The sequence below is a fragment of the Balaenoptera acutorostrata genome, chromosome 10, assembly GCF_949987535.1.
Source record: "Balaenoptera acutorostrata chromosome 10, mBalAcu1.1, whole genome shotgun sequence".
NCBI classification, from domain to species: domain Eukaryota; kingdom Metazoa; phylum Chordata; class Mammalia; order Artiodactyla; family Balaenopteridae; genus Balaenoptera; species Balaenoptera acutorostrata.
The window spans coordinates 11,644,234-11,670,652 of NC_080073.1; the positions used below are offsets into that span (position 1 = coordinate 11,644,234).

The 26,419-nt window shown below is 44.5% G+C and overlaps 1 protein-coding gene and 1 long non-coding RNA gene across 8 annotated transcripts in view; one reads left to right on the forward strand and one right to left on the reverse strand.

Moving 5' to 3' along the window:
• Window positions 1-386: 386 nt before the first annotated feature.
• Window positions 387-6,099, reverse strand: BHLHE40 (basic helix-loop-helix family member e40). Its single transcript, XM_007192480.2, has 5 exons — window positions 5,701-6,099; window positions 5,470-5,539; window positions 5,093-5,200; window positions 4,024-4,147; window positions 387-2,724 (listed from the first exon to the last, which is right to left on the reverse strand). The coding sequence occupies exons 1-5, from the start codon at window positions 5,778-5,780 to the stop codon at window positions 1,868-1,870; spliced, it is 1,239 nt and encodes a 412-aa protein (XP_007192542.1). The 5' UTR covers window positions 5,781-6,099; the 3' UTR covers window positions 387-1,867.
• LOC103010051 (uncharacterized) overlaps window positions 5,121-26,419 on the forward strand; it is a 133,660-nt gene continuing 112,361 nt past the window's right edge. The window contains exons 1-2 of one of the 7 annotated variants that reach the window (XR_009009473.1): window positions 5,121-5,399; window positions 5,546-5,704. This is a non-coding gene — a long non-coding RNA (uncharacterized LOC103010051). Of the gene's footprint in view, window positions 5,705-26,419 lie in introns of all 7 variants that reach the window. The other 6 variants (XR_009009474.1, XR_009009477.1, XR_009009471.1 and 3 more) reach the window with 6 other exon arrangements.

Genomic DNA, 26,419 nt, shown 5'->3' on the forward strand with positions numbered 1-26,419 from the left:
AATCCATTAAATCTTCTCTCAGTGTGCTCCCCCCTCCAGCAAGCTCCCCAGACACTGAGGCCCACGATTTCGTACTTTGATTTTCTGTCAAGTTTTAAGGACCATGACAAAAGCAGACTGGGGGAAAAAATAGGCTTTTTGCTTAACTCTGTAAAGAGGCACAGGCTGATAGTGAACCTCTGGCAAAGGTTAGTCTAAGAAAACAATTGAACAAATATTTACCTATGAAATTGACTAAGCTTATTCTGTCTGAATACAGGCATGGGAAAAACTGAATAAAATCACACGAAGATTAACTAGTTGTTGCCTTCAGCCAAGAGGGGAGGGCAGAAGGAGAAGGCCATATCACACCCTTGAGAGTTCTTTTAAAAATGCAGGAGACCATCTTTCTCTTCCACAGGAAAAGAATTATTTTATTAAGTATTTTAAAACAACTACTTAACATTGACTCATAGATAAAAATATTTACAATTTCCCACCTTCACGAAGGCTCCAAAATATAGACACTGTACCTCTCCCTAGAGAAAAAAAAATTATTCTCTTCAAAAACAGGAATACATTCATTTTTTCTCACTTTTGTAGATCAAGTAATTATACAAATAAACATCTGAAACATTTTCCTTTTTAATATATTTATATAATATATATTTATAACAGTTTTACAAATAAAGGCAACGACTTTAATACCAAAATAAAAACAGGAAAGGAAAAAGTTAAAACACGATCAGTGATCAAGCATAGTGCATTTCAAAAAGCTGGTGCAGGGCGAGCTGGACAAGTCAGAAAAGTACTCTGGACCAAAAATAAAACTTCTTTGAAGAAGACAGAATCCTTTTTAGCAATAAGGACACTCCATACGCCGTCGGGCGAGGGGAATTAGCCTGCAGAAAGGATGCTGCTTTGCCAAGGGTTGGTTAGGCCTTTAAGAAGCTAAGCTTGGTTAAAAGGAGTTTTAGGATAGAGCTGAGAGCCAAGTCTGGCTTTGCTTGTTGAAACTGCAATTTGTTACTCAGCTTTTACGTACTCTGGGGTGCTTGGAACTTAGGCGCCTGCATCTCTCAGAGCCTGGTTTGGTTCCCTGGACAGAGAAACTGTTTCTAGGTGAGACTAGAAACAGGTGCCAGAGGCCCGGGGGACCCCTCCCTCCTCCCTCCTCCCCTGGCAGCTGGGCTTGTACCAGGGGGCCCTTTTCAGTTTGTTAGTAAGCGAATCACTTCGAAAGCCTGAGTAGGGAACTACATTCTCTTTACTCACCCGAGGCAGGGGTGGAGAGCAGACCTGCGGAAATCTCCCCAAACCACTACCGTGCTATGCCAGTGTCTGCTACCTCACCACTTATGCAGAAAGCTCAGTCTGGCTGCCCTCTCCCCGTGTGGTGAGTCACGGAGACAATAAAAGGGAGCAGGGTGGGGTCATAAGAGCTGGCTGGGAACTGCACTCTGGAAAGCCCTCTTTTGAAAGTACCTTTTGCTCAAAGCCACAGACCCGGCTCCCAAAGTGAAAACTGACTCACAGACCAAGACTTTGAAGCTTTTGAAAATCCAGCTGATCTGTTATCAGAGGGGGCTATTCTCTGGGAGGGGAAAAGCCCAGAGGTCTGCGACAGTTCCCCCTAAATCTCCTGATGTCAGGCAATCCTTCACGTCTTCCCTACACCAAAAGGAGCTTTAATGTCCCATACCAACACACAATGCATATGCGCGTGCGTGCACGCGCACGCACACACACCCCTGAATCTTCTCTCCCTGCCTCAGATGAACTTGGCATACACACTGGAACAATCCTGCTACACTCACAAACACGTTTTTTTTTTTTTTTTTGGAAGTAGGGAGGAAGGAAAGCGAAGCAGCAGGATCCCCTAAATAGTTTAGTCTTTGGTTTCTAAGTTTAAAGGGGGGATCTGCTTCAGAGCTTGGAGCAGGGCGGAAGAGTCGATGGCCGGATGGGCTGGCAAGGGAGAAGGGAGTCTCTGGGGCATGAGCAAGGGGGCTGAGATCTTGTCTGGGTTCATGAAGCTGGTGAGAGCTGCGGCAGAGGCGTTGAGGCCTGGGTATAACACTGGGACAGAGGTGGGATACCAGCATTTCTCCAGCATGGGCAAGTAGGCAGTCGCTGACGGTGGGATCAGATAGAAGGGCAGGCAAAAGGGAGGCTGGTGCGGGTGTGGGCCCAGGAACGGGGAGCTGATCAGGTCACTGCTAGTGAAATGGCCTTCATCATCTGAGAGCTGCATTCTGCTCTTTTTCATGGGGGGTTCTTCGGATTCTTGCTTAATAGCACCGATCCTTTCTCCCATGGTGAACCTGCGTCCATGATCACTTTTGAAGTACGGCTGCTCGACACGCAGCTCAGTCTTCTCCGATTCTCCTCCGTAGCCGCTGTCTGTGTCCGTGTCACTGCCACTCTGCTCGCCGCTCGAGTGAGCGAAAGTCCTCTGGATGACTGGCACACAGTTTTTCCCTGGGCCTTCAGAGCCTTTGGCCAGGGAGCTGGGTTTCTCCTTGAAGTCCATTGCTTTGGCAGCTGGGTCTGACGGCTTCCTGGCGGTACCACCCTGCAGGAGCTCGGAGACCACACGGTGGAGGTGGGTGACGAGCTGGGAAGATTTCAGGTCCCGGGTGTTCTCGTGCTTGGCCAGGTACTGAAGCACCTCCCGGGCACATGTCTGGAAACCTGAGCAGAACATCTCTTGACCTGCTTCGACATTTCTCCCCGACAGATCACCTGGATCAACACAGATCCAAAGGAAGACATTTCAGAAGGCCCTGTGGTTCACCTGGACACCTATGTTCCAAAGACCCAGAGCTTTCCTTTCTGTTAACAGCATTTGCTGACTTATGTTCCTAACTCCAAAAGTAATAGGGGAAATGTGGATGACAGCACAAAGTATAAAGAATACAATAAAAATCATCCATAATTCTACCACTCAGAGATGAAATATGATTTGTAATGGCTGTACAATATCCCATCACAGACACAGACCATATTTAATAGAGACAGACTGTTTCCCCTCTTGTTGAATTTATAGGTTGTTCTTGAGTTTTCATTATAAGTGACACAGTAATGACCATCCTAGTATGTTTATAACCAGAGTCAATTTAGATCATTTTACCATAGGAAGTGACTGGATCATCAAAAAAGGAGAATGAAGGAACAGTGTCACCTAAAGCAAGCTTATTTTCAATGACTTATACAAGTTGCAGTCATGCTGTCATCTTTAAAGGCTATTTCTAAGTCTTTCCCATGTATTCCATTCATGATCCCCAAGAAATTAGGTATGATCATCTTTCTGTTTTCAGTGAGGAAACAGGCAGAAGCACTTGCTAGCTCTTTGTGATTCTCATCATACTAGTTTGGAAAGGAGGGCAGAGAAGAATGGAATGAGGGGGTGGGTAGAGGAATTTCTCCCTAGTTTGTACAGTATGATTTGGAATGGGTGAGACGAGGTGGTTAGAAGGTGGCTGTGATTCTCTAGAAGTCAGTAGAAACAGATGATGAAACTTCAGTGGTTTCGATAGATTGTGTAATTCACCAAGATACCTAGTGGCTATTCAGGGAATCACATGAAATGCAGGAAAAACTCCTGTTGTCATCCTTCCAGGATCGTACCACACACCGAGTGATAAGGAAGTAGAGAAACAGGAAAACACTGGGGCATACCCGTGATTTATTCTCCAATGAAACAGGGCTAAGAAGAACAACTGTAAAACACCCACGATGCAAATTATAGGTGCCTTGGCATTTTCAAAGGGAGGGGGGAAAACTCCCAGAATCCAGAAACTCTTAAGTCAAAATGCCACAGAAATATTTTACCATTTGACTAATACGTATTCATGCCAGGTGGCACACGCAGCATTCCGAATGAAAAGTCTGACCTTTTAGGAAAGATAAAACGGCATCTCCCCCAACGAATGTGCATAAGCAATTTGTTGCAGGGATGTTTCTCATACCAGATGTTGAGCCCACAGGCTCTCTATTTGTGCTAGAACTCTTAGGAGATGATAGCCAGGCTTGGGTACTCACCAGCTTGCAAACCGCTCTGCAGGGCTATGATTTTCTGCTGTTGTTGATCAATTAGGTTTGTTAGTGCTTTCACATGCTTCAAGGTAAGTTCAAGAACCACTGCTTTTTCCAAGTGACCCAAAGTCTGGAATAAAAAGAGCCTCAGTCAGCAGTGAGCGCAGAGAAGTCCCACCTCTGGGACACTAATTAGCAATGAGATATGTCTCTAAAGGAAGAAAAAAAAAAAAAAAAACCTTTCCTGGTTGGCTAAATTTAGTTTTAAGTTTATAGATGAAGTTTTAAAATATATATATGTATGTATTCAATATATATTTTTGATTAAAGAACAACAAACTGTCACCCATCTTTGGAGGCCTTTTGGAAGCAGCAGCTAGCTCAGGAGAAAGCTTTGACAGATAAATTTTTCCAGCAGCCGTTGCTGACCTTAACTCAGGGGAATCCGGAGATAACATTTCTCTGCAGTGGTGTCAACCCGAGGAGAGACTTCTACTGTGTCTGGCAGCCAAGAGGCTTTCCCTAGTTTCTTTCCTGACATCCTGTCATAACTTCCAGCTCATCTCCACTTTTTTCTTCCTCCCTAAATACTATTCTTTTTTCTTTCCCCAACCGAAGCCTGCCAAGCTAGTAAGCTGTTGGCTATTGCCAAGAAAGGACAGGACGTAAAAAAAAAAAAACCACACACATACCAAAACAAGTCCTCTTATTTTAAAAAGGGACTGGGGGGCGGGGGGGAAGAGAGTAAAATATTTGCGAGTTGCTTGGTTTGCTCAATTCGGGAAAACGAGAGAAGCCTGAAAATCGCCAGAAGGGAAAGTCTTAAATTCTTGCAAGGGAAGGCCAGCCGGTGTCGGTGCCAACCTGGAGAAGTACAAACGGTTCTCACCTCATTTGCACGAGGCTGCCAGAAAATTCTGACCCTGGGGAAGGGTACCCCCAAACAGAGCTACCCACCAGCTCGGATCGAGCCATCTGGTCTGCAGTTCCCAGCGGGGCCTGCAGGTGGCGAGTGACCCTCACCCGCCCTCTGGGCAGAGGAGCTGGTTTGGAGAGGGGCCAGCTTCTCACTTACTGTAAGTTTGAGATGTTCGGGGAGGAGATCCTTCAGCTGGGCGATGCACTCGTTAATCCGGTCACGTCTCTTTTTCTCGATGAGCCGGTGCGGCAGTTTGTAGGTCTCCTACGAAGCGCACGGGGAGACGGTGGGCGCGGGAGGAAGGGGGTGAGGAGCCCTTCTCCTCCCCCACCCCGCGGCTCGAGGAGTCGGGGCAGCGGAGCAGAGTCACACCCAGAACCACACCTCACCTCCACCCCTTCTTCTCCAGGCCACTCAGTAGAGGCACAGAGCCCACGCCTTGCATACCCCCTCCAACCGCAAAGTGAGAAAACTTTTACTGGAAACTCAGCGCGTGCGAGGGGCTGGGGTCCCGAGGGGCGCGGGGCTCTTACCTTGCTATCCTCGCTCCGCTTTATTCCCCGCCGCGACTTGTACACTTGGTACATGTGGGCAAAATCCATCCTGCAGGGAGAGGGACGAGGAAGGGCTGTGACTTGCGCACCGGCTGCAGGAGCCCTGGCTGGCAAGAACCCCCGGATGCGCCCAGAACTACTCCGAGTTGCAAGCCGCGCACAACGTAGGACTGGAGTTGAGGCTTGAAAGGGCTGGGGGTGCCAACTTACCCTGGTAGGTCTCCGGGCTCCAGTCCTGGCGCTTTGGGCAGGCAAGCGGGGGGCGGTTGCGCACTGGGGATCCGCTCCATTGCGCGGCGAGCCGGGGCCACTGTGCGCTCCTGTCTGCAGCGGCAGAGCGTCGGGTGAGGACTGTTCTGGAGAGGGTTTCGGGGGTCTCTTCGCAGGGGTTCCTCGGAGTCTGAGCTCCTTGAAATCCGCTGGGCTGCCGGGAGCTGCGGCTCTGAGGTGCGGCTTCAGTTGGGGGCGTGCATGGTGGACCCGCGGCCTCGGGCTCCGGCTCTGCGCACAGACTGGCGGTGTGTGCTCCCTGCGCCGTCTGCGCCGTGTGAGCCAAGTGAATGAGAAGTGGGGCGGGCGGGGAGGCGGGAGGGAGCGCGGGGGGGCCGGTTAGGGCGGAGTGGGGGGGTGGGGGGGGACGAGCCGAGGAGTAATGGAGAGGCTGCGGGCTGGGTTAAATGGGAACGAGTGGGTGGGTTGGAGCTACGTGTTCTACCCTGTGACTCCAGGCACGTCTGGCCGCTGCCGGGGAGGGAAGGAGCGACCTGCCCGCCCTCCCCCGGCTTCATCACATGAGTCTCACGTGTTGGACGACGCTCCCGCGGCTGCGAGGGAGCCCCCGCCTCCACCCCCGGCCCCCAGGTGTCTGCGGCTGCCTTTCCCCGAAGAGGGGGTGGCAGCGCAGCCCGGGTCCTGCCCAGCCGGGTGGGGGGCGCGGAAGCTGGAAGGGGCCGGGGAGGTGGGGGGAGGTTGGTAACGTGGGCGAACCTGCCCCAGGGAAATGAAGTAAGTTCCCGTCTCCTGGGAGGGAACGGGGGAGGACGGACCCGCCCGCGTCTGACTCAAGCCGGGAGAGGAATATCCCCTCGCTAGCTCCAGCCCAACCTTCTTCCTCCTCCCCCCGCACGGCCCGCTCGGAGGAACCGGCGCGCAGCGGAGGGAGTCGCCCGCCACCAACCCCCCCCCCCCCCCGCCTTCCCCAGAGGCTGGGGTTTCTTTCTGTGCCGGCTTCCCTGCCCCCACCCCTCGGCCCCGCGTCCAGGAATCGCCCGCCGTGGGGAGGGGCCGAGGGGCGGGGCGGATGTCACCCCATGGGAAGCGGGCTGGCAGCCAAGCGCAGGGGCAGCCGAGGCCGCCGCCGAGCACGCTGCGCGCACCTGACCCGCGAGGCTGTGCGCCGCGGGCCCCTGGCTCCCTCGGAGCTGCGTTCCCGGGCACAGCCTGCACGCCGGAGAGCACCCACTTGCGCACCCCCCAGGGTGCCCCGGTGCCCCCCCACCTCCCCGCCCCGCACTTGGGCTAGTCAAGCACAGAAAGATACCGGGCGCGGTGCCCTGCGTCCCCTCCCTCCTCTGCCCCCACCGGAGCAGGACGCATCCCTTCGGGCCGCAACGTTACACAACCGCAGCGACCGCGCCTGCCCTGCAGCAGCGCGGGGTGTGACACTTCACGTGGCCGGGGCTCGGGCCGCAGCGCTCCCGACTGCGAGCCCCTCTGCCCTGGCCGGGGAGCCGAGACCCCCAGGCTGCGGTGTGCCCGCCAGGGTCAGCTATCTCTCTCCTGCCGGGGACTTCGGGGGCGCTATGTGCGGTCTGCGCTCGGAGGAGGGAAGAGAGAGACTAGGACAAACTGCCCATCACGGTGACATCTTAGCGTTCATTCATTGGACACATTGTTGAGCCCCCTACCCTGTGCCAGGCGTTGTGCCCGTTGCTAGATAAACTGGGGGCGAATCGAACACAGATTCTGCCCTTGAATTCACAGGAACGTCTGAGAAGAGGTTCCGCTGGGCGGTGAGGGGAAGGCAGCCCTGGGAAAATTATATCGGTGCCACCGACGGACAGAGGGGAAAAAAAAGAAAAGATAGGAAGTGTGTGTGTTTTTGTTTTTATTTAAAAAAAATTTTTTTTTAATTTAATACGAACAAAGATGCCTGGGCAGAGGAGGAGAGGGGAGAAGTTAACCCATTGCCCGGAGCCTGGGGCAGAAAGGCCTCCTCCAAACGGCCCCAGATCTCCGCAATCTCACTTGGGCCGCCGGAGGCCCCCCCCCCACCTCCCCCGGAAAAGTCCGGCCTCTGTGACCTTCTAACTCTGCCTGGAGCAGGGAAAACAGCTGAAACTCTAAGCCCGCGGTGTGAGCAGCGCTGATGCAGTCAGAGGAGGGAGCCAGTGGAAATTCATGACTAAAATAAGGCCTGGCTGGGGATTTCACTGACCTCTGTGCTGCCCTGCCCTGCAAGATCGGGGAGTTGAGAGATGACTGTAAGCCTTTCCCACCACGCCTCGGGTCAGTCACCCCGCTGCGGAGTGACCTGGCTGTGGGAAGGATTGAAAAAAATGGGGTTAACGCTGGGCGCGGGTGAAGATTAGCCTCGGCTGCAGTTTGGGGGCTGGGGTGGGGTCAGTCTTAATTGGCAGTGTCCTTGACAACCTAGAGAACTGGGATTCACACGTCGACCAAACTGGGAGTGGATTTCCTTCAGGTCATTTTGGAGAGCTCCCACTTCCTGTTTATGTTTCACAAGCGTCAAACTCATTAGCAAGTGTGAGAAGTGCCTCCTTTTCTGACTGCTAACTGGCTTGACCTCACTTGGCGGTTCAGCATCCCTCCGTCCTGGAATGTACTTTTACTGGCTTTTGTTATCAACCATCTCTCCGGAGGCTTCCTGCGGAGAGGTGGGCAGCAGGACCACAGGCAGGAGGGGACTGGAGTCGCTCCTGGGTTTGTGCTTTCAGTCTAAGGGGACCTGCTCCATTGTGAGACTTTAATAGGGGTGAAGAGTTGTCATGACTGCGTCCAAACCACAGTTCTACAAGGAAATAAGTCCTGGGGAAGGAAGGAACATATGTCCCCACGGCTGTCACCCCCCCACCCCCCGGCCCCGCCCAAGCCAGGAGTGAACCCAAACAGTTCAGATTCCATGGCTCAGGGCTCCGTATCATTCCTAGAGTGCTTTGAAGTTATCGATACTTTTTGCCCTTACCTGACCTACAATTGGAAATAACAAAATATATCATTTCCTACTTTTTGTTTGTTCCAAATGTACTCTCAAGCATCAAGAATTATCCCTACTTTACCAAAGTTCTACCATATCCAGCTTATGTTACTTTTTAAAATTAATTAATTAATTAATTTGTTTTTGGCTGCATTGGGTCTTCGTTGCTGCGCGCGGGCTTTCTCTAGTTGCAGCGAGCGGGGGCTGCTCGTCATTGTGGTGCTCGGGCTTTTCACTGCCGTGGCTTCTCTTGTTGCAGAGCACAGGCTCTAGGCATGCGGGCTTCAGTAGTTGTGGCACACGTGCTCAGTAGTTGTGGCTCGCGGGCTCTAGAGCGCAGGCTCAGTAGTTGTCGCTCACTTGCTCCGCGGCATGTGGGATCTTCCCTGACCAGGGCTCGAACCCGTGTTCCCTGCATTGGCAGGCGGATTCTTAACCACTGTGCCACCAGGGAAGCCCCGCTTATATTACTTCTAATGTTTTTCTTTTCTCAATAGCTTATGATTATTTTTTATTGATTTAAATAAAATAATTCCTTCCCCTCATGCATCTTTCCATCCCGAAGAATCTTAATATTTCAGTCTGTCATCTTTTGTAGATAATTGTTTAGTGCTTACTGTGGGCTAGTTTTTGGACTGTATGTAAAAACATTGCACGTGTTAATTTACTTCTCAACACCACCTTATAGGGCAGGTATTAGCTCATCTTTGCATTCATTTAACACATATTTATTGAGAACCACTATGTGCCAGGCACTGAACTAAGTCCTAGGAATATATAATGTGTCCTCTTGAGGAAATTGAGGCTCAGGGAGGTTAAATTACCTGCCCCAGATTATATAGCCTGAGAGTAGATCTGGAACTAGACCCCAGGTTTGTTGGGCTCCAAAGCTTGTGCTCTTAATCACTGTACTTACGGCTGCCTGGTAGGGTTGTCTGGGTTGCACACTGATCAACTCCAGGGGGAGCCATTCACATTGCAGTCTGTGTGAAAACATCCTCTAGAGTTGTGCAAGGCAGCACTGAGCAGCTGTGCTGAGTAATCCTGACATTTTGTAGCCCTCTCCTCTGTTTTGTTTCTTCTAAGTGTACAGAGAACATAATTTTGTACAAGGAAGGACAAGATTTTTCTTTTCTGTGCTAGTGAGGCTCAGCATTTCGGTGGTCTGATGCTGTGTGTTGGGAAGAGTTAGGCAGGCCCTTCCTAGCAGGAAGTTAGAGCCCACAGCCCCCTCCCTGTACGTACCCACACCGTTCTTGCCCAGATATCTATCACTTTTTGCCTGTTGATGAACTCTCACAATCTTTTTTATCACAGTTCACAGTAAGAAATACATTTTATATCATGACTAAACACGTACACACACATGCACCCTCGTGCACGCACACACACACACACACACACACACACATCTGAAGCATATTTAAACATAGAGCCACCAAGACTTGGCTGGGCTATAGTAATAAGCGACCACTCTTCTGTCTCTCCCACTCTGAGCAACAATTGCTCACTTAAAGAAAAACTTAAACCATTTAGGAAGAAGCCAACCCAATGTACTTCAGATGAAAAATTTACAAAATAGTATCTCTTTGATATATTCTTTCTGATATATTCTGGTCTTGTCTAGTAAATTAAAAAAATATTTTGATCTTACTGAATTGATTTTTAAAAATTATTTATTTATTTTTGGCTGTGTTCGGTCTTTGTTGCTGCACGCGGGCTTTCTTTAGTTCTGGTGAGCGGGGGCTACTCTTCATTGCAGTGCGTGGGCTTCTCATTGCGGTAGCTTCTCTTGTTGTGGAGCACAGGCTCTAGGCGTGCAGGCTTCAGTAGTTGTGGCACATGGGCTCAGTAGTTGTGGCTCGCAGGCTCTAGAGCACAGGCTCAGGAGTTGTGGCGCACGGGCTTCCTTGCTCCATGGCATGTGGGATCTTCGCAGACCAGGGCTCGAACCCACGTCCCCTGCATTGGCAGGCGGATTCTTAACCACTGTGCCACCAGGGAAGCCCCTGACTTGATTTTTCAATCCACCAATAAATCCCGATCTACAATTTGGAAAGATGCTGTGCATTTGAGATAGTGATGGAGTTTTGGCTTGTCCCCACCAGAAAAACATCAACAGCATCTCCACACTTGCAGATCTTCCTAAGGCACTTATAGAAATGTTAAATAAGACTGCAGATTCAGGATGAATTGAACGGTATAGATGTCTCCTCTCAGGACATCTTTGCTTTATGCTCAATTGTAGGAGTAAAATATTCAGAGTTTTGTCAGTATGTATCATGTTATGTGTTGGTGAGATGTAGTTCCTTCATCCAGTTGAGGAAGTTTTCTGCTGTTGCTAGTTTGCTGACAGAGTTTATCATAAAAGGATGTTGAATTTGTCAGATACTTTTTCTGCATCCAACGAGATAATCATGTGGCTTTTCTCTTTCATTCTGTTAATATCATGAATTGCAATTTTTTTTAGCGTTCAATCAACCTTGAATTCCTGAGGTAAGCCTCTCTTGATCAATGTAGTATTTTTATTGTGAGATTTAATTAGCTAATAATATATGTTAAGGATTTTCATGTCTATGATTGTGAAGGGTATTCATCTGTAGTTTTTCTTTTCTTGTAATCTTTGTCAGCTTTTAGTATCAAAGTAATGCTGACCTCATAAAACAGCTTGGGAAATATTCTATCTCTTTTCTGAAAGACCTTAAGTAGGACTGGTACCATTTCTTTCTTAAATATTAGGAGAAGCTACTTGGGCCTGGAGTTTTCTCTGGGGGAATGTTTTTGCCATGAATACATTTTAATAGATTTCAGCCTATTGAAAATTTTTATTTCTTCTTTTAACAGTTTTGGTAATTTTTTTTTTCAAGAAATCTGTCTCTTTCATTTAAAGTTGTGAATATATTGGTATAGTGTTATCCTTTTAATGTTTATATAATCTATAGTGATAAACCCTTTTTACTTTTAACATTTTTGTTAGTTTTTTTCTTTCCTTTTTTTTTTTTCTTAATCATCTTGCCAAGAGGCTTATCAGTTGTATTAATCTTTACAAATATCCAATTTTGGATTTGTTGATTTTCTCAGCTGTCTGTTCATCTAATATTCCATCAATTTTCTCTCTTATTTTTCTTATTCCCTTTCTTCTGGTTATTTTATATTTAATTTGTTCTACTTTTTCTAGTTTCTTTTGATGCAAAGTAATATCATTGATTTTAAATCTTTCTTCTTATTATAAGTATTTAAAGCTAAAGAATTTCCTCTAAGCCCTGCTTTCACAGCATCCCACAATATTTGGTATTTGTATTTTCCTTATCATTCAGGTCAAAATATGTTGTATTAGTCTTTGTGATTTTTCTTTGATTCATGGGTTATTTAGAAGCGTAATGTTTAATTACCAAATATTTGTGAATTTTCCAGATAACTTTTTCCTTTTTCTTTTGAAATAATTTTAGAATCACAGGAAGTTACGAAAATAATATAGAGAAGTTTCATGTATCCTTTACCCAATTTCCCCCAATGGTAACATCTTACATGACATGACACAATATTGAAACAAGGAAATTAGCATAGATACAATCTACAGAGTTTTCAGTTTTCACCAGTTTTACATGCACTCACTTATGTGTGTGTTTGCGTCTGTACGTGTAGAGTTCTGTGCAGTCTTTTTTTTTTTTTTAATATAAATTTATTTATTTATTTATTTATTTATTGGCTGTGTTGGGTCTTCGTTTCTGTGCGAGGGCTTTCTCCAGCTGCGGCGAGCGGGGGCCGCTCTTCATCGCGGTGCGCGGGCCTCTCACTATCGCGGCCTCTCTTGTCGCGGAGCACAGGCTCCAGACGCGCAGGCTCAGTAGTTGTGGCTCACGGGCACAGTTGCTCCGCGGCTTATGGGATCTTCCCAGACCCGGGCTCGAACCCGTGTCCCCTGCATTGGCAGGCAGATTCTCCACCACTGCGCCACCAGGGAAGCCCCTCTATGTAGTCTTATCACGTGTGTAGATTAGTGTAACAACCACCCCATCAAAATGCAAAACTGTCCTATCACTATGAAGTCCCCTGTTGCTACCTCTTTATTGTCATACCTATTTCCTTCTCTTCTCCCATCTCTAATGTCTGGCAACCGCTAAAATGTTCTCCGTCTATAGTATCATGTTAAGAATATTATAAAAATGGAATCATATATTATGTAGCCTTTTGAAGTTGAATTTTTTTTTCTGCTCAGCATAATTCTCTTGAGATCCATTCAAGCAGTTGTGTGTATCAGTAGTGTTTCTCTTTTATTGATGAGGAGTAGTCCATGATGTAGATGTGCCGCAGTTGTTTTAACTATTCATCCATTCAAAGACATTTGAGTTCAATTTTTTTTTTATAAATTTATTTATTTATTTATTTTTGGCTGTGTTGGGTCTTTGTTGCTGCGCGCGGTCTTTCTCTAGTTGCGGCGAGCGGGGGCTACTCTTTGTTGTGATGCACGGGCTTCTCACTGTGGTGGCTTCTCTTGTTGCAGAGCACAGGCTCTAGGCGCGCGGGCTTCAGTAGTTGTGGCAGGTGGGCTCAGTAGTTGTGGCTTGTGGGCTCTAGAGCACAGGCTCAGCAGTTGCGGCGCACGGACTCAGTTGCTCCGTGGCATGTGGGATCTTCCCGGACCAGGGCTCGAACCCGTGTCCCCTGCATTGACAGGCGGATTCTCAACCACTGCGCCACCAGGGAAGCCCTTGAGTTCTATTTTTTTTTTTTTTTTTTTTTTTGCTATTAGAAATAAACCTACCATGAACATTTTTCTACATATTTTTGTGTAGACACAAAAAGCTTTCTTCTCTGGGATAAATGCCCAGGAGTATAATTCCTGGGTCATATACTAATATATGTTTGTTTGTTTTTAAGGAAAATGACAAACTATTAGCCAGAGTAGCTGTACCATTTTATGTTCCCAGTGGCAATGTTTGAGAGATCTAGTTTCTCTGTATCCCAACCAGTATTTGGTATAGTCACAATTTTTTTTTTTTTTTTTTAGCTTGTCCAAATAGGTGTGTAACGCCAGGTATCTTTTTATATGGGTTTCTAATTTATTACCATTGGGTCAGAAGACATACTCTATTTTATTTTAGTTCTTTGACATTTGTTAAGATATCTTTCATTGCCCAGCATATAGTCTATGTTGATGAATATTCCCTGCGGGTTTGAAAAGAATGTGTATTCTGTAGTTCTTGGGTGTAATATTTTATCAAGTCATTTGGGTCAAATTGGTTGACAGTGCTGTTCAAATATATCTCTCTACTGATTTTTTTGTCCATTGTCCTATAATTACTGAAATAGGAGTATTAAAATCTCTCCAACTATGATTGTAGGTTTGTCCGTTTCTGTCAACTTCTGTTTTATACATTTTGGAACTCTATTCTTAGTTGCATACACATTTAGGATTGATAGATCTTCCTGATGATTTTATTCCCTTGTCATTAAAATTTTTCCTCTTTCTTTTCAGTAATATTGTTGTTTTGAAGTATGCTTTGTCTGATATTAATATACCCACACTTGCTTTTTTATACTTAGTGTTTGCATGATATATGTTTTTCTACCCTTATGCTTTCAACCTGTGTCTTTATAATTGAATTGTATGTTTGTAAACAGTATATTGTGGGATTTTGCTTTTATAGCAATCTGACAATCTCTGCCTTTTTATTGGAGTGTTTAAGATATTTATATTTGAGGTAATTATTAATATGGTTGGGTTTAAATCTCCCATCTTGGTATTTATTTTCTACTTATCCCATTTGTTCTTTGTTTCTGCTCCTACTTTCCTGCCTCCTTTTGGATGTGTTGAATTTTTTAATCATTCCATTTTATCTCCTGTGTTTAGGTACACTTCTTTATGGTATATTCTAGTAGCTGTTGTAGGGCAGTAGTTCTTAAACTTTACCTGCATTAGAAACAGCTGGAGGTCTTATTAAAACACAGATTTCTGGGCCATACCCCCATAGTTTCTTATTCTGTGATAGAGCTCAAAAATTTGCACGTGAGTTCTCAGATGCTGATGATATATATCTGGGAAGCATACTTTGGAAATCTCTGCACTAGAGATTGTGCTCTGTATCTTTAAGTTACCACAGTTTACCTTCAAATAACATGCTAAAAAATGCTACTATAAAACTTGACAGATGTATAAGAGCCTCACAACAATATAATTCTATTTATTCCTCCCCTTGACCTTTGTGCTCTTGTTATCTTACACTTTACATATGCTATAACTGTCACAATATTTTGGGTTTGTTTTTATTGTTTGTTGTTTGCTTTAAACAGTCAATAGTCTTTAAAAATGTTATTCATTCACAGATAGATAGATACAGATGTAGACATATTACTTTGAAAAGGTCTCTGACATTTACCCATGTATGTATCCTATCTGATGCTCTTCACTTCTTCCTGCAGTTCTGAGTTTCCTTCTGGTTTCCTTTCTGTTCATTCTGAAAAGTGAATGTTAGCTTTTCTTGAAGTGTTGGTCTGCTGGAGATGAATTCTCCCAAATTTTCTGCCTGAAAATGACTTCATTTCATTTTCACTTTTGAAGTATCTTTGAAATATATTTTCACTGGATATGGAATTTGACAGTGTTTCTCTTTTAGCATTTTAAAGAGGTTCTATTTTCTTCTGGCCTCCATTGATTCTACTGAAAAGTCACCTGTTCTTGGTATGTTAGCCGTAAATTTATGTCTTCTTTTCCCCTCTGGCTGCTTTTCAGATTTCCCACTTACTGTTGCTTTTCAGCAGTCTGGCTAGATTTATTTAGGTGTGGTTTTCTCTGTGTTTAGTCTACGTGGCATGTGCTGAGTTTCTTGGTTTTGTGAGTTGATATTTTTCATCAGTTTGTGTAAGTCTTAGGCAATAAAACTTCAGTGATTTCTTCTGCCATGTTGCCCCTCTTCTCTTATTTCTGGGATACCATTTACATGTATGTTGGGTTGTTTGAAATTAGTTCAAACATTGTCAGATGCTCAGTTTCCTTTGCTGTTGAGTCAGCTACTAAGCTTATATAATGAATTTATTTGTGATATTGTGTCTTTCATTTCTAGCATTCCCATGTGGTTGTTTTTTCTAGTTTCCACTACTCTGTTGAAATTCCCCATCTCTTCATGCATGTTGCCTTCCTTTCCATGAGATCTTTTAATAGTTTTATATCATAGGAATTTTGTATTTTAATACCCCAGTTTGATAATTTCAACCTCTGAGCTATTTCTGGATCTGGTTCTATTGTTTCTTTCTTATATTAACCATGAGACACATTTGCTTCCTTTTCCATAGGTCTTGAATTTCTTATTGCATGGTGAATATTTTGTAGGAAAGAGAAGTAAAATACAAAGTAAATAATATTTACCTCCCAAAAGAGCAAGCCCCTTCTTCCATGCGAGGCTGAGCCAATCTAACGTATACTTGACCTGGATCTGGGCTTAATTGTAGCTTTAATTTGATTCACTTGACTACTGCTTTCAAGTGTTTTGAGGGTGAGGTAGGACTTTCCCTTCAGTGGGGGCTGGGATCTGAGCACTGGCAAGATTTTTGAGATCTGCCTGTTCTTCAAAACCAAGCTAACAGGTTTCAGACCTGTGGGAGGTCTCTCCCTGCTCTACTGCCCAGCTGATAGCTTTTTGATTTCTCTTTGCCCCTTGTCCCCTGCTTTCTGCACCCACTGGAGATCTCTTCCAGACTTTTTGCTCCTTGCAGGCTTTAGCAGCTCCCTAGTCTCTGTGAAATGCCTCAAGGAGTCCTCCTCAGCCCTTCTTCCCTGCCCACAACTTTGGTGAACTACTTCCCACCCTGTGTGAGGGCTGCTGGGACAGGTTAGGTAGGTAGGTGCAGACTCGCTTTGTGGCTACGGCTCCTCAGCCCACAGGCAGCCATTACACGTTTGGTGAAACTTCAGCTGAGTTCTCCTTATCCCCACCAATCACAAACTCTTCTTCCTTCTGCCATTCCACCAGAGGCAAAAGTGGCTCTGGGTCTCTTCTCTCCTATGGAGAGCTTGTCACTTTGAGTTTAGTTCATTTAGATTTTTTGGTGCCCTCAGTTCTCTGATGGGTTTTAAAAACCATTGATTATTTTGGGCTTACCTGGCTTGTTTTGGTTGTTAGGGTGAAAATGACAGTCTCTTGCAACCCTATACCTCTGATCTATAAGCAGAAATCCCCCAGATAACTGCCTCTTATTAAAGATGAGAAGGTGTGTAGGGATCAGAAGGAAGAAACCAAGTGGTAGTAACTGAAAATTTGAAAGATGAAGCCAGCGCAGGGAGCGGACAAAATAGAGGATAGTAAAGGTTTGCCCTCAGATCTATCAAATAGGTGCTAAGGTGCTCATCTCTCACACATACACACACACACACACACACACACACACACACACACACACACAGAGGCTAAGGCAAAGAAGATGGAAGAGATGCTTTGGGCACCCAACAAGTGACACTTATTTCGAAGAAGGGACATGCACGGAAGTCTGTTGTTTTCCTCTTCGGAGAACGTCCCCCTCCCTCCTATGTCTCTTAGGGCAGTGATTCTCACATTTCACTCTGCATACAAATCTCCTGAGCATCTTGTTAAAATTCACATTCTCTCCTTCTAGATCTGGGGCTGGGCTTGAGATTCTGCATTTCTAAGAAAGCTCCCAGATCATACTGATGATATAGGAATAGCAAGGTCCTAGAGAATGTACACCTTCATTTGTGGGTGGGAATAAAAATGGAACTTAGAGTCACGCAAGGTGCAGAGAAAAGTGACCTTTTAGTATTGAGGAAACCTTGTGAGAGGCAGGCTTCTTTGGATGGCGGTTTAAGTTTTTCTTGAAGTGGGCAGCTGCCATGCTGGGCGCTAGGGTCAGAGGTGGTTCATTGCCATAAGAAACCAGGCTTTTTACACCTCTGGTCTCAGACCTGCCTAAGTCCATGGAGCACCAGCTCCATGGCGAGAGAAGGATGAGGAGAGGATATGGGGAGAGGGTTTGGGTACCATTAGGGAACCCAGCCAAGTCTGGCCGAGTAGTGCCAGCACTGACAATTGCAGAGAACATCCATTGAATGGTTATAAATTAGCACCTGAATCCCACCTCCCCTTCCAATGTCCAAATTTGTTTGTTTATTTCCACCAGAAGAGACTTACCAATTGAAATTTTATAGCTCTGATATTAGCTATTGGTCCTACATTATATACAGAACTAATTCACGCATCATAAGAAGAGAGAATTAATTTTCCCTCATTTTCTGCGCTTACCAATGCAGCGCTAATGTCAAACAAAGATGATTAGGGTCCAGACCATCTTGTTAGGAAGAAAGCATGGAGAAATCTGGAAAATAATGACAAACCAGCTGAAGATAAGGATTCAATTTAATAAAACTTTACCACTCACAGACATGCAGAGGGAGGTAGTCTGAGGTTTGAGTAACAACTAATTAAAGAAAATTTAAGGGATTGTAGTGTTTATTTAACCAAAACATTTACAGTCAGCCCTCTGTATCTGTGGGTTCCACATCTGCAGATTCAACCCCACCACCCAAAAAAAATTCCAGAAATTTTCAAAAAGCAAAACTTGAATTTGCCCCTCACTTGCCACTGTTTACATAGCATTTACATTGTATTTGGTGTCATAAGTAATCTAGAGATGATTTAAAGTTTACAAGAGGATGTGCATAGGTTCTATGCAAATACTACACCATTTTACATAAGGGACTTGAGCATCCTCAGATTTTGGTATCTGTGGGGGTGGGAGGTGTCCTAGAACCAATCCCCAGTGGATTCTGAGGGAGGATTGTACTGAGAGTTTTCTATGTACCAGACATATGCTATGTGAACAAAATTCTCATGACTGGACTCTCAAGAAGCTTACAGTTCTCGTGGATGATTTTATTACTTTGAAGCATATAAGAAACTTGAACTAGGCTAAGTGAATATTGCATACATTTCCCTAGGGCAACTGTTTAATGAGTAGGTAAGAATTATTCAAAATTGTCATGCTTTTTTTTTCCCTACAAAAGGGCATTTTAACTGGAAAATAATTTGTTCTCTTAAGTACTTAAGCCAAGTTTTTTCAGACATCACTCACACTATTTGTTTTCTTGAGTAGGGCCCTTTCTTTTCTCCCATGGCAGGGACAAATTTGAGGCTGACCAGTAGTCAATTATCGCAGTGTTCTAGAAGGGTAAGACTTTCATTAAATGGGGATTGATAAATGAGGCTACGAGGTCCGAGAAAGCTGGGTAACATTGTTAGAGGTTAGAGCCAGTACTTTGGTGCAGTGAGACTGACATGGATGAAAGTCTCTTGCGTGTTCCTTAAAGCCTTAGTTTGCTCATCTGTAAAATGGGGTAATGATAGTAGCTACCTCATAGGGTCGTTCAGAGGATCAAATTAGATCAGTGTTTAAAATACTGATGACAGTGCCTGGCACGTAGTAATGACTCTGCTAATATCTGTTGATACCGTGTATTTTTCTTGGTAGCGTGCCAGTAATAAGTTAGCACATCTAAGCCATTAGGCCCATAGATGTAATTTGGATATTAGTAGTACAGTCATTTTCTCTGCAAAATGTACTAAAGGTGACCTCAGATTCTAAGACTGGGTGCGTGTTATATACAAACTGTTGATTGCTCTTTGGACCAGCAAGCAGGGAAACAATTTCAGAGTCCTGAGCTTCTTGCCCAGAAAAAGATAACATTGACCTATGTCACCCTTCCCCAGCACAGTGATGTTGTCCAGAATGACCCAATAGGCTTTTCTTTTAAATAAATAGATAAAATCTTAAGTTTTCGATATTTAAGTATATTACAAGATAAATAGATGATTCTGAGGAATGTGAATGAATGTTTATAAGGATTGTGACGACTAGAAAAAAATTAGACCCATTTTTAAAGTATCTTCACTTAGAAGCTAAGAAAAGTCATGGAAATTTTTAGAATAAACCTGTATAAATTCATCCCACAAAGAATCATGCAGTTCCATGGAGGTGTTCAGAGCTCTGTGGTTTTGTCTACATGGTGCTGAAACTTTTGAACAATTCAAACAATGGCCCAGTATTTTTTTAAAAAATAAAATAAAATCAAAGCTCTTTGATGGATAAGCCTGATTAGTTACAACATCTGATCTGGTAGCCAACTGTGCATATGGACTTTGCCTGGATGTATCTTTCAATAAAGTTTAGCAGTAACAGGAATTTGTGATAAGAGTAGCAAAGAAAGAAAGGTAGGCGTGTGTTTAATAAAGCTCCACATCACAATGGACTAAGAAAATAGAGTATGAAACACTGGCCAACTGACACTTTAAAAAATCATCCCAGGACCACTCAGATTATAAAATGTAGTTAACCGTTGATTACATACAGGAGATCATATATTCATTCATTCAACAAAGATTTATTGAATGCTGTATTAGTCTGCTTGGACTGCCATAATAAAATACTATAGATTGGGTGACTTAAACAAGAGAAATTTATTTTCTCACAGTTCTGGAGGCTGGAAGGCCAAGATCAGGAAGCCAGCATGGTTGGTTCCTGGCATGAGCTCTCCTCCTGGCTTTCAGATAGGTGCCTTCTTACTGTGTCCTCACATGGCAGAGAGAGAAAGAAAGAGAGAGAGAGTTAGTTCTCTGGTGTCTCTTCATATAAGGGCACTAATCCCACCATGAGGGCCCCACCCTCATGACCTCATCTAAACACTAATTACCTTCTAAAGTCCCACCTCCAAATACCATCACATTGGGGGTTACAGCTTCAACATATGAATTTGGGAAGGACACAATTTAGCCCATAGCAAGTGCCTTCCTATGTTTGGTACTGGAAATACAAATATGATCTCTATGTTCCTGGAGGGAGGAAACAGACTATAAATGAGTAAACAAAGTCAATTTCTGAATATGATGACTGCCATGAAGGAAATGAACAAGGTTCCTAGAAAAATAATGGGGCAAGAGATGAGGAGGCCACTGGCCCTTCTGATGATGGAATGTTTAGGCTGAGACCTAAGGATTGAAAGGGAGCCAGCCATCGGAGAGTAGCCAGGAGAAGGGCATTCAACGGAAGGGACTGCAAGGGCAAAGGCCCTGAGATGGGAAGGGGCTTGCCATGTTCTAGGACCAGTTACAAGCCATTGTGATTCGAGGGTCATGACTGAAGGATGAGTGACACAAGAAGAGGTTGAATTGGTAGCCAAGGGCCAGATTATCTGCAGTTTATTTAATAGTAATACTTAGGTGTTTTTTGGTACCTTGGCACTTGTTATGAGTTAAACTCAATCATCTACAATACTGTAGAATTTTGTTTGATAATTCGGCTTCCTCAATTCACTTTGCCCGGAGGGATACCCTTTGAAACCAAACTGAACACCTATGGTAATTTAGGAAGACTCAAGATGTGCAGTGCCATCACCAGCATGGGACCAGTTAAGCCAAGTCAATTACCTGAGGCCGATTTTGTTATTGTATTAATACCAGATTCTTAGAATATCTGATACCACACTGAAATCACCTGAGGATAAACAGCCATGCAAAATGGTGTGACCAATTAAAAACTGCCCTTCTTTGATGGGAAACCAACCCTTATGAGTTAAGGTACAATGTGACTCGTCAGAACTGAGTCAGCAAAGTAGCCCACGTGGGATTAAAACCCATGCTGTTTGCCTCCTTCTATAAACAAGTCAACTCAAACCCAAGGGCATATTTCCCTCCTCATTTGGCACAAGAGATTTTTTCGTCCTGGCACAAGAGCCCGAGGAGGTCCTGGTACACAGCCTTGATGTTATGCCAGCTACAATTTTGAGAGGTAGAAAAGATTTGCTTTATGGGCTTTTGGTAAATTCATACTTTCACCCAATACCACCCATTGTTCAGGAGTAGAATCCAAGGTTCTTCTCACGTGGAAAGGTGCTTCCTTTCTCTCTGCTTCTGTGTGTTGCTGTGAAGGGGTCCCTGAAAAATATGCAAAGGTAAAATGCAAGAGCAGCATATAAAATGGACAACTTTTGATCTCCACTGTTTGCAGTTTGGAGGGTAAGGTTTAGTGACTTTTAAGGGCTGGGTATGTTGCATGTTTCCTCAGTGATTCAACCACGTGATTACAGAAGGTATTGAATATGTTACTGGCATCATAAGTGCTAGATGAAATGTTTAGTCACGGAGGGAAAATGTGTATTGTTACTTAAAAGAGTTTGATCTCATAAAATGCAAATACTGGAAAGAGAAGGAACACAGTGGTTCTTTCAGTTTTCTCGACCTGGAGTGTGAAAATCCTAATGGCACCCTCTCAGGAAACCCGAATTCTTGCCCAGGGAATATATAGATATTTAGTGAATGCAGTAACCGTTTTTGTTTTGTTTTGTTTTGTTTTTTAAAGTTAGCTACTATGCAAATATCCACTAATGGGGAATTTTTTTTTTTTTTATGGCTGTGTTGGGTCTTCGTTTCTGTGTGAGGTCTTTCTCTAGTTGTGGCAAGTGGGGGCCACTCTTCATCGCGGTGCGCGGGCCTCTCACTGTCACGGCCTACTCTTGTTGCGGAGCACAGGCTCCAGACACGCAGGCTCAGTAATTGTGGCTCACGGGCCCAGTTGCTCCGCGGCATGTGGGATCTTCCCAGACCAGAGCTCGAACCCGTGTCCCCTGCATTGGCAGGCAGATTCTCAACCACTGCACCACCAGGGAAGCCCGCAGTAACCGTTTTAATGATACAGATATGCGCTTTCTGCTTCTTAGTTCTTCCATGAACTGGACTATAATGTAGAACTATCTACTATCACTTGCTTGTATTAGAGTCTAATTAGATTGATAACCAAGCAAAACTTTGTTTGTTACCTGATGCTTCAGCATGCCATTTGAAAAGCTATATATATTACTACATTTATTTGGATTGGGTTTCTCCTGAAGTTTTTTTTACTTAAAACAACCCCCCCCCCAAAAAAAGGGTATAAGAGTTATAGTGACATTGAATTCACGAGTATCCTAAGTGCATCTGAATGTATGCCACTGTGAAACTTTCAAGATGATTGTTTTCATGGATTTAAAGAAACAGGAAGAAAGAAAATGGGAGAGGGAAAGAAAAGTGAGTTTGTAGAATGTACACACTTTCTTGAACAAACAATTTGTTCTCAGGCTCTCTGCCCCAACCAGCTTTAGTCATTAGCTGTAGGATCAAACAGGGCTTTACACTGGGAGGGACATTGAAGAGAGTGTACAAATGGAAAACAGCAAAGATCTAAGCAGAACATCTGTCTCAGAAGAGCGACTCTAAAAAGAAGGCAGGGGCCTCTATCTGATTCATATGTTCATACATTCATTTGTTCACTCATTCATTCATTCTATTTACTGAGCCCCAGACATTGTCCTAGTCATTAGGAATCATTTATTGACTTTCTCTTCGTCTGCTGTTTTCAAGAATGAAAGAAACAGAGCAACCAGTGATTTCCGGTGTGTGGAACAGACCAGTTCCATTTGGACTTCCTTTCCCTGGACCAGTTCAAAGGGGCAGCCTGGCTCTGCTCAGAACACCAGCTGGGTTCCGGTGCCCTTGGCCAGCCCTCCACAGAAGGCTCTGCCTCCAGGGCAGGGCCAGGAAAAGACTCCACAGCCCCTAAGCTGAGCCAGAATCACTATAGAACATGTGGAAGAAGGTCCAGAAATGTTTTTGTCATCTTTAAAATGATGACCCCTGACTAGATACTGCAAAGGAGGAGTGGCCAGAGAACATTTCCCTGATTGTGTTTATGGTAGAGTTCTTTCAGTGGTCGTATCGGGCATTCTTTCTGGTGTGGGGCTCGGGTGAGGCAGTGAGGCACCTAGGATGTGAAACTGAGGGAGGTGCTCACGCTTGGGTTGTGCAAGCGCCTTTGCACAGGTGGGGGCTTTCTTTTTTTTTTATTGAAGTATAGTTGATTTACAATGCTGTGCTAATTTCTGCTGTACAGCAAAGTGACTCGGTTATACACATATATACGTTTTTTTTTTTAAATAATTCTTTTCTGTTATGGTTTTTCCCAGGAGATTGGGTATAGTTCCCTGTGCTGTACAGTAGGACCTTGTTGTTTATCCATTCTAAATCTAATAGTTTGTATCTCCTAACCCCAAACTCCCAGTGCATCCCTCCCCCTCCTCTCCTCCCCCTTGGCAAGCACAGGTCTGTTCGCTATGTCTGTGAGTTTGTTTCTGTCTTGTAGATAGGTTCATTTGTGCCATATTTTATTTTTTTAAATAAATTTATTTATTTCTTTTTCGCTGAGTTGGGTCTTCGTTGCTGCACGTGAGCTTTCTCTAGTTGCCGTGAGCGGGGGCTGCTCTTCATTGCAGTGCACGGGCTTTTCATTGCGGTGGCTTTTCTTGTTGCAGAGCATGGGCTCTAGGTGCACGGGCTTCAGTAGTTGTGGCACACGGGCTTAGCTGCTCCGCGGCATGTGGGATCTTCTCGGACCAGGGCTCGAACCCGTGTCCCCTGCATTGGCAGGCGGATTATTAACCACTGCACCACCAGGGAAGTCCTTGTGCCATATTTTAGATTCCACATATAAGTGATATCATATGGTATTTGTGTTCCTCTTTCTGACTTACTTCACTTAGTATGATAATCTCTAGTTGCATCCATATTGCTGCAAGTGGCATTCTTTCTTTTTTTAATGGCTGAGTAGTATTCCACTGTATATATGTACCACATCTTCTTTATCCATTCATCTGCCAGTGGACATTTAGGTTGTTTCCATGTCTTGTCTATTGTGAATAGTGCTGCTACGAACATAGGGGTGCATGTATCTTTTTGAATTATAGTTTTGTCCGGGTATATGCCCAGGAGCGGGATTGCTGAATCGTATGGTAAATCTATTTCTAGTTTTCTGAGGAACCTCCATATTGTTTTCCACAGTGGCTGCACCAACTTACATTACAGGTAGGGGCTTTCTTAAATGTTGTGCCCGAGGTGTCTCATTCACTTCACACTAGTTCCAGCCCTGCAATTAATTCTTTTTTTACTCCCCTCACCCCTTCCTCCAAAGAATCTACTGTCAAAGAAATTTGGAAAATATTGCTTATCATATACGGTGTATTCTTCATTTCCCCATCTGCATCTTTTGGTTTATATACAGTACACAGTAGTCTATTATGGGCTCTGAGTATTCCTGCAGGAAAGAAATCCTGTAATCCTACTGAGCCCTGCATTTCCCAGATGTATTTGACTGTGGAATTGTTTTCTTTTTAAAGAAAAACTTATTAGCATCTCATGGGACATTCAGGGAAGTTGGTTAAAAACTACCTCAGAATGGTTGCATATGGAACATATTCATTATTTTGAAAACTTTTTTTGCTGAGTAATAGCTGTGTTCTATTTTGGGTTTGGGTTCATTTGCAAGTTGCACGAAACCCTCCAGCCTCTGAGTAAGGAAAGGGTTAGAATGTTCATTCATACCTTCCAACTCCCAGATGAACAGTTCATTGAATCAACCAACATTGATAAGATACCTACTATGTGCTAGGAATACAAAGGTGAGTGAAATGGTTTTCCTTACCCCTAGGGGGCAAAGGAGGAGCAGAGACTTACACAAGTCCAAGTCCAAGTACTCTTGCTGTAAAAGTGTAACACAAATAAGGAAAGTAGCTCACAAAAATGTCCTTTTATGATTTTACCTCCAGACCAAATGAACTGCTTCTAAGGAGAGAGCTATTTATGATATTTTTCAATCTTTCCTATAACATCTAGCAGGGAACTAGGCACCTAAGGGGTGCTCGATAAATATTTGTCAAATAAGTAATAGTTGAGGAAACATCTTGCAACTTAATTGATATACATTAGATTATAATATCTATTAAGGATCACTTACAAACACACTTTAAGAGCTCAAACAAAAGGTTGTACTAACCCTTCTAAGTTTCCTTTCCCCATCTGTCAAATAAGGATAATAGTACTAATTTCAGGGGGTTCTTGAGAGGATTAAATGAGAATTACAAAAAGCAGCTATTATGTTCCCTGGCATGTAACAATTTGGCCAATAAACTACAGTTATTATGACTACAACACCCTGTGATTTTTATCCAGAAAGTTACTGTAAGGGGCACACTCTCTGATTTGGCAAAAAGCTCACCTAGAGCTTTATGTGGCCCCGTCAGCACTGTCCCCTTGCTGAGAACATATGGTTTGGAAAGGTTGTTGTGAACACATGCAGGTCAAGAGCCCTAGGTAAGGCTGTACATACACACACACTACAACACGCCCACCCCACACTGACACTCCTCCCTCTCCCCCCCAGCTAGCTCCACCATGAGGCACCTGCAGCAGCTCCCTAAATGGCCTGATTTCCCCAGCTGCCAACATGAACTTGTTGTGAAATAGTCAGGCTGAGTCCTCCCTCTGAAGGCACTGTTTTGAGACACGAAGCAGGCATGATAAGTAGAAGAGAGACCCCGCCGCACGTCCCGTCCGGTTAGCTTCAGGTTCCTCAGCTGACTCTCTGCAGCGTTCGCTTTGGACGCCTCACTGATTTCTGCTGCCTTTGTCCCCGCTAATCAAAATGCCCCTGAGAAAAAGCTCTGAGCCGCGTTCACCTGGATTTCCCTGGCTCCTGTGCAGTGTTTTCTAGACTGGAATAGGCATTGGGTGACTTGTTAAATACACACAGAGTGTCTCCAAAATCTCTAGGCATGGACCCCACAGAGCCGTGTTGATAAGCCTTCTGGGGGAATTCTTGGCAATCAGGGTGGTGTTTGGGCCA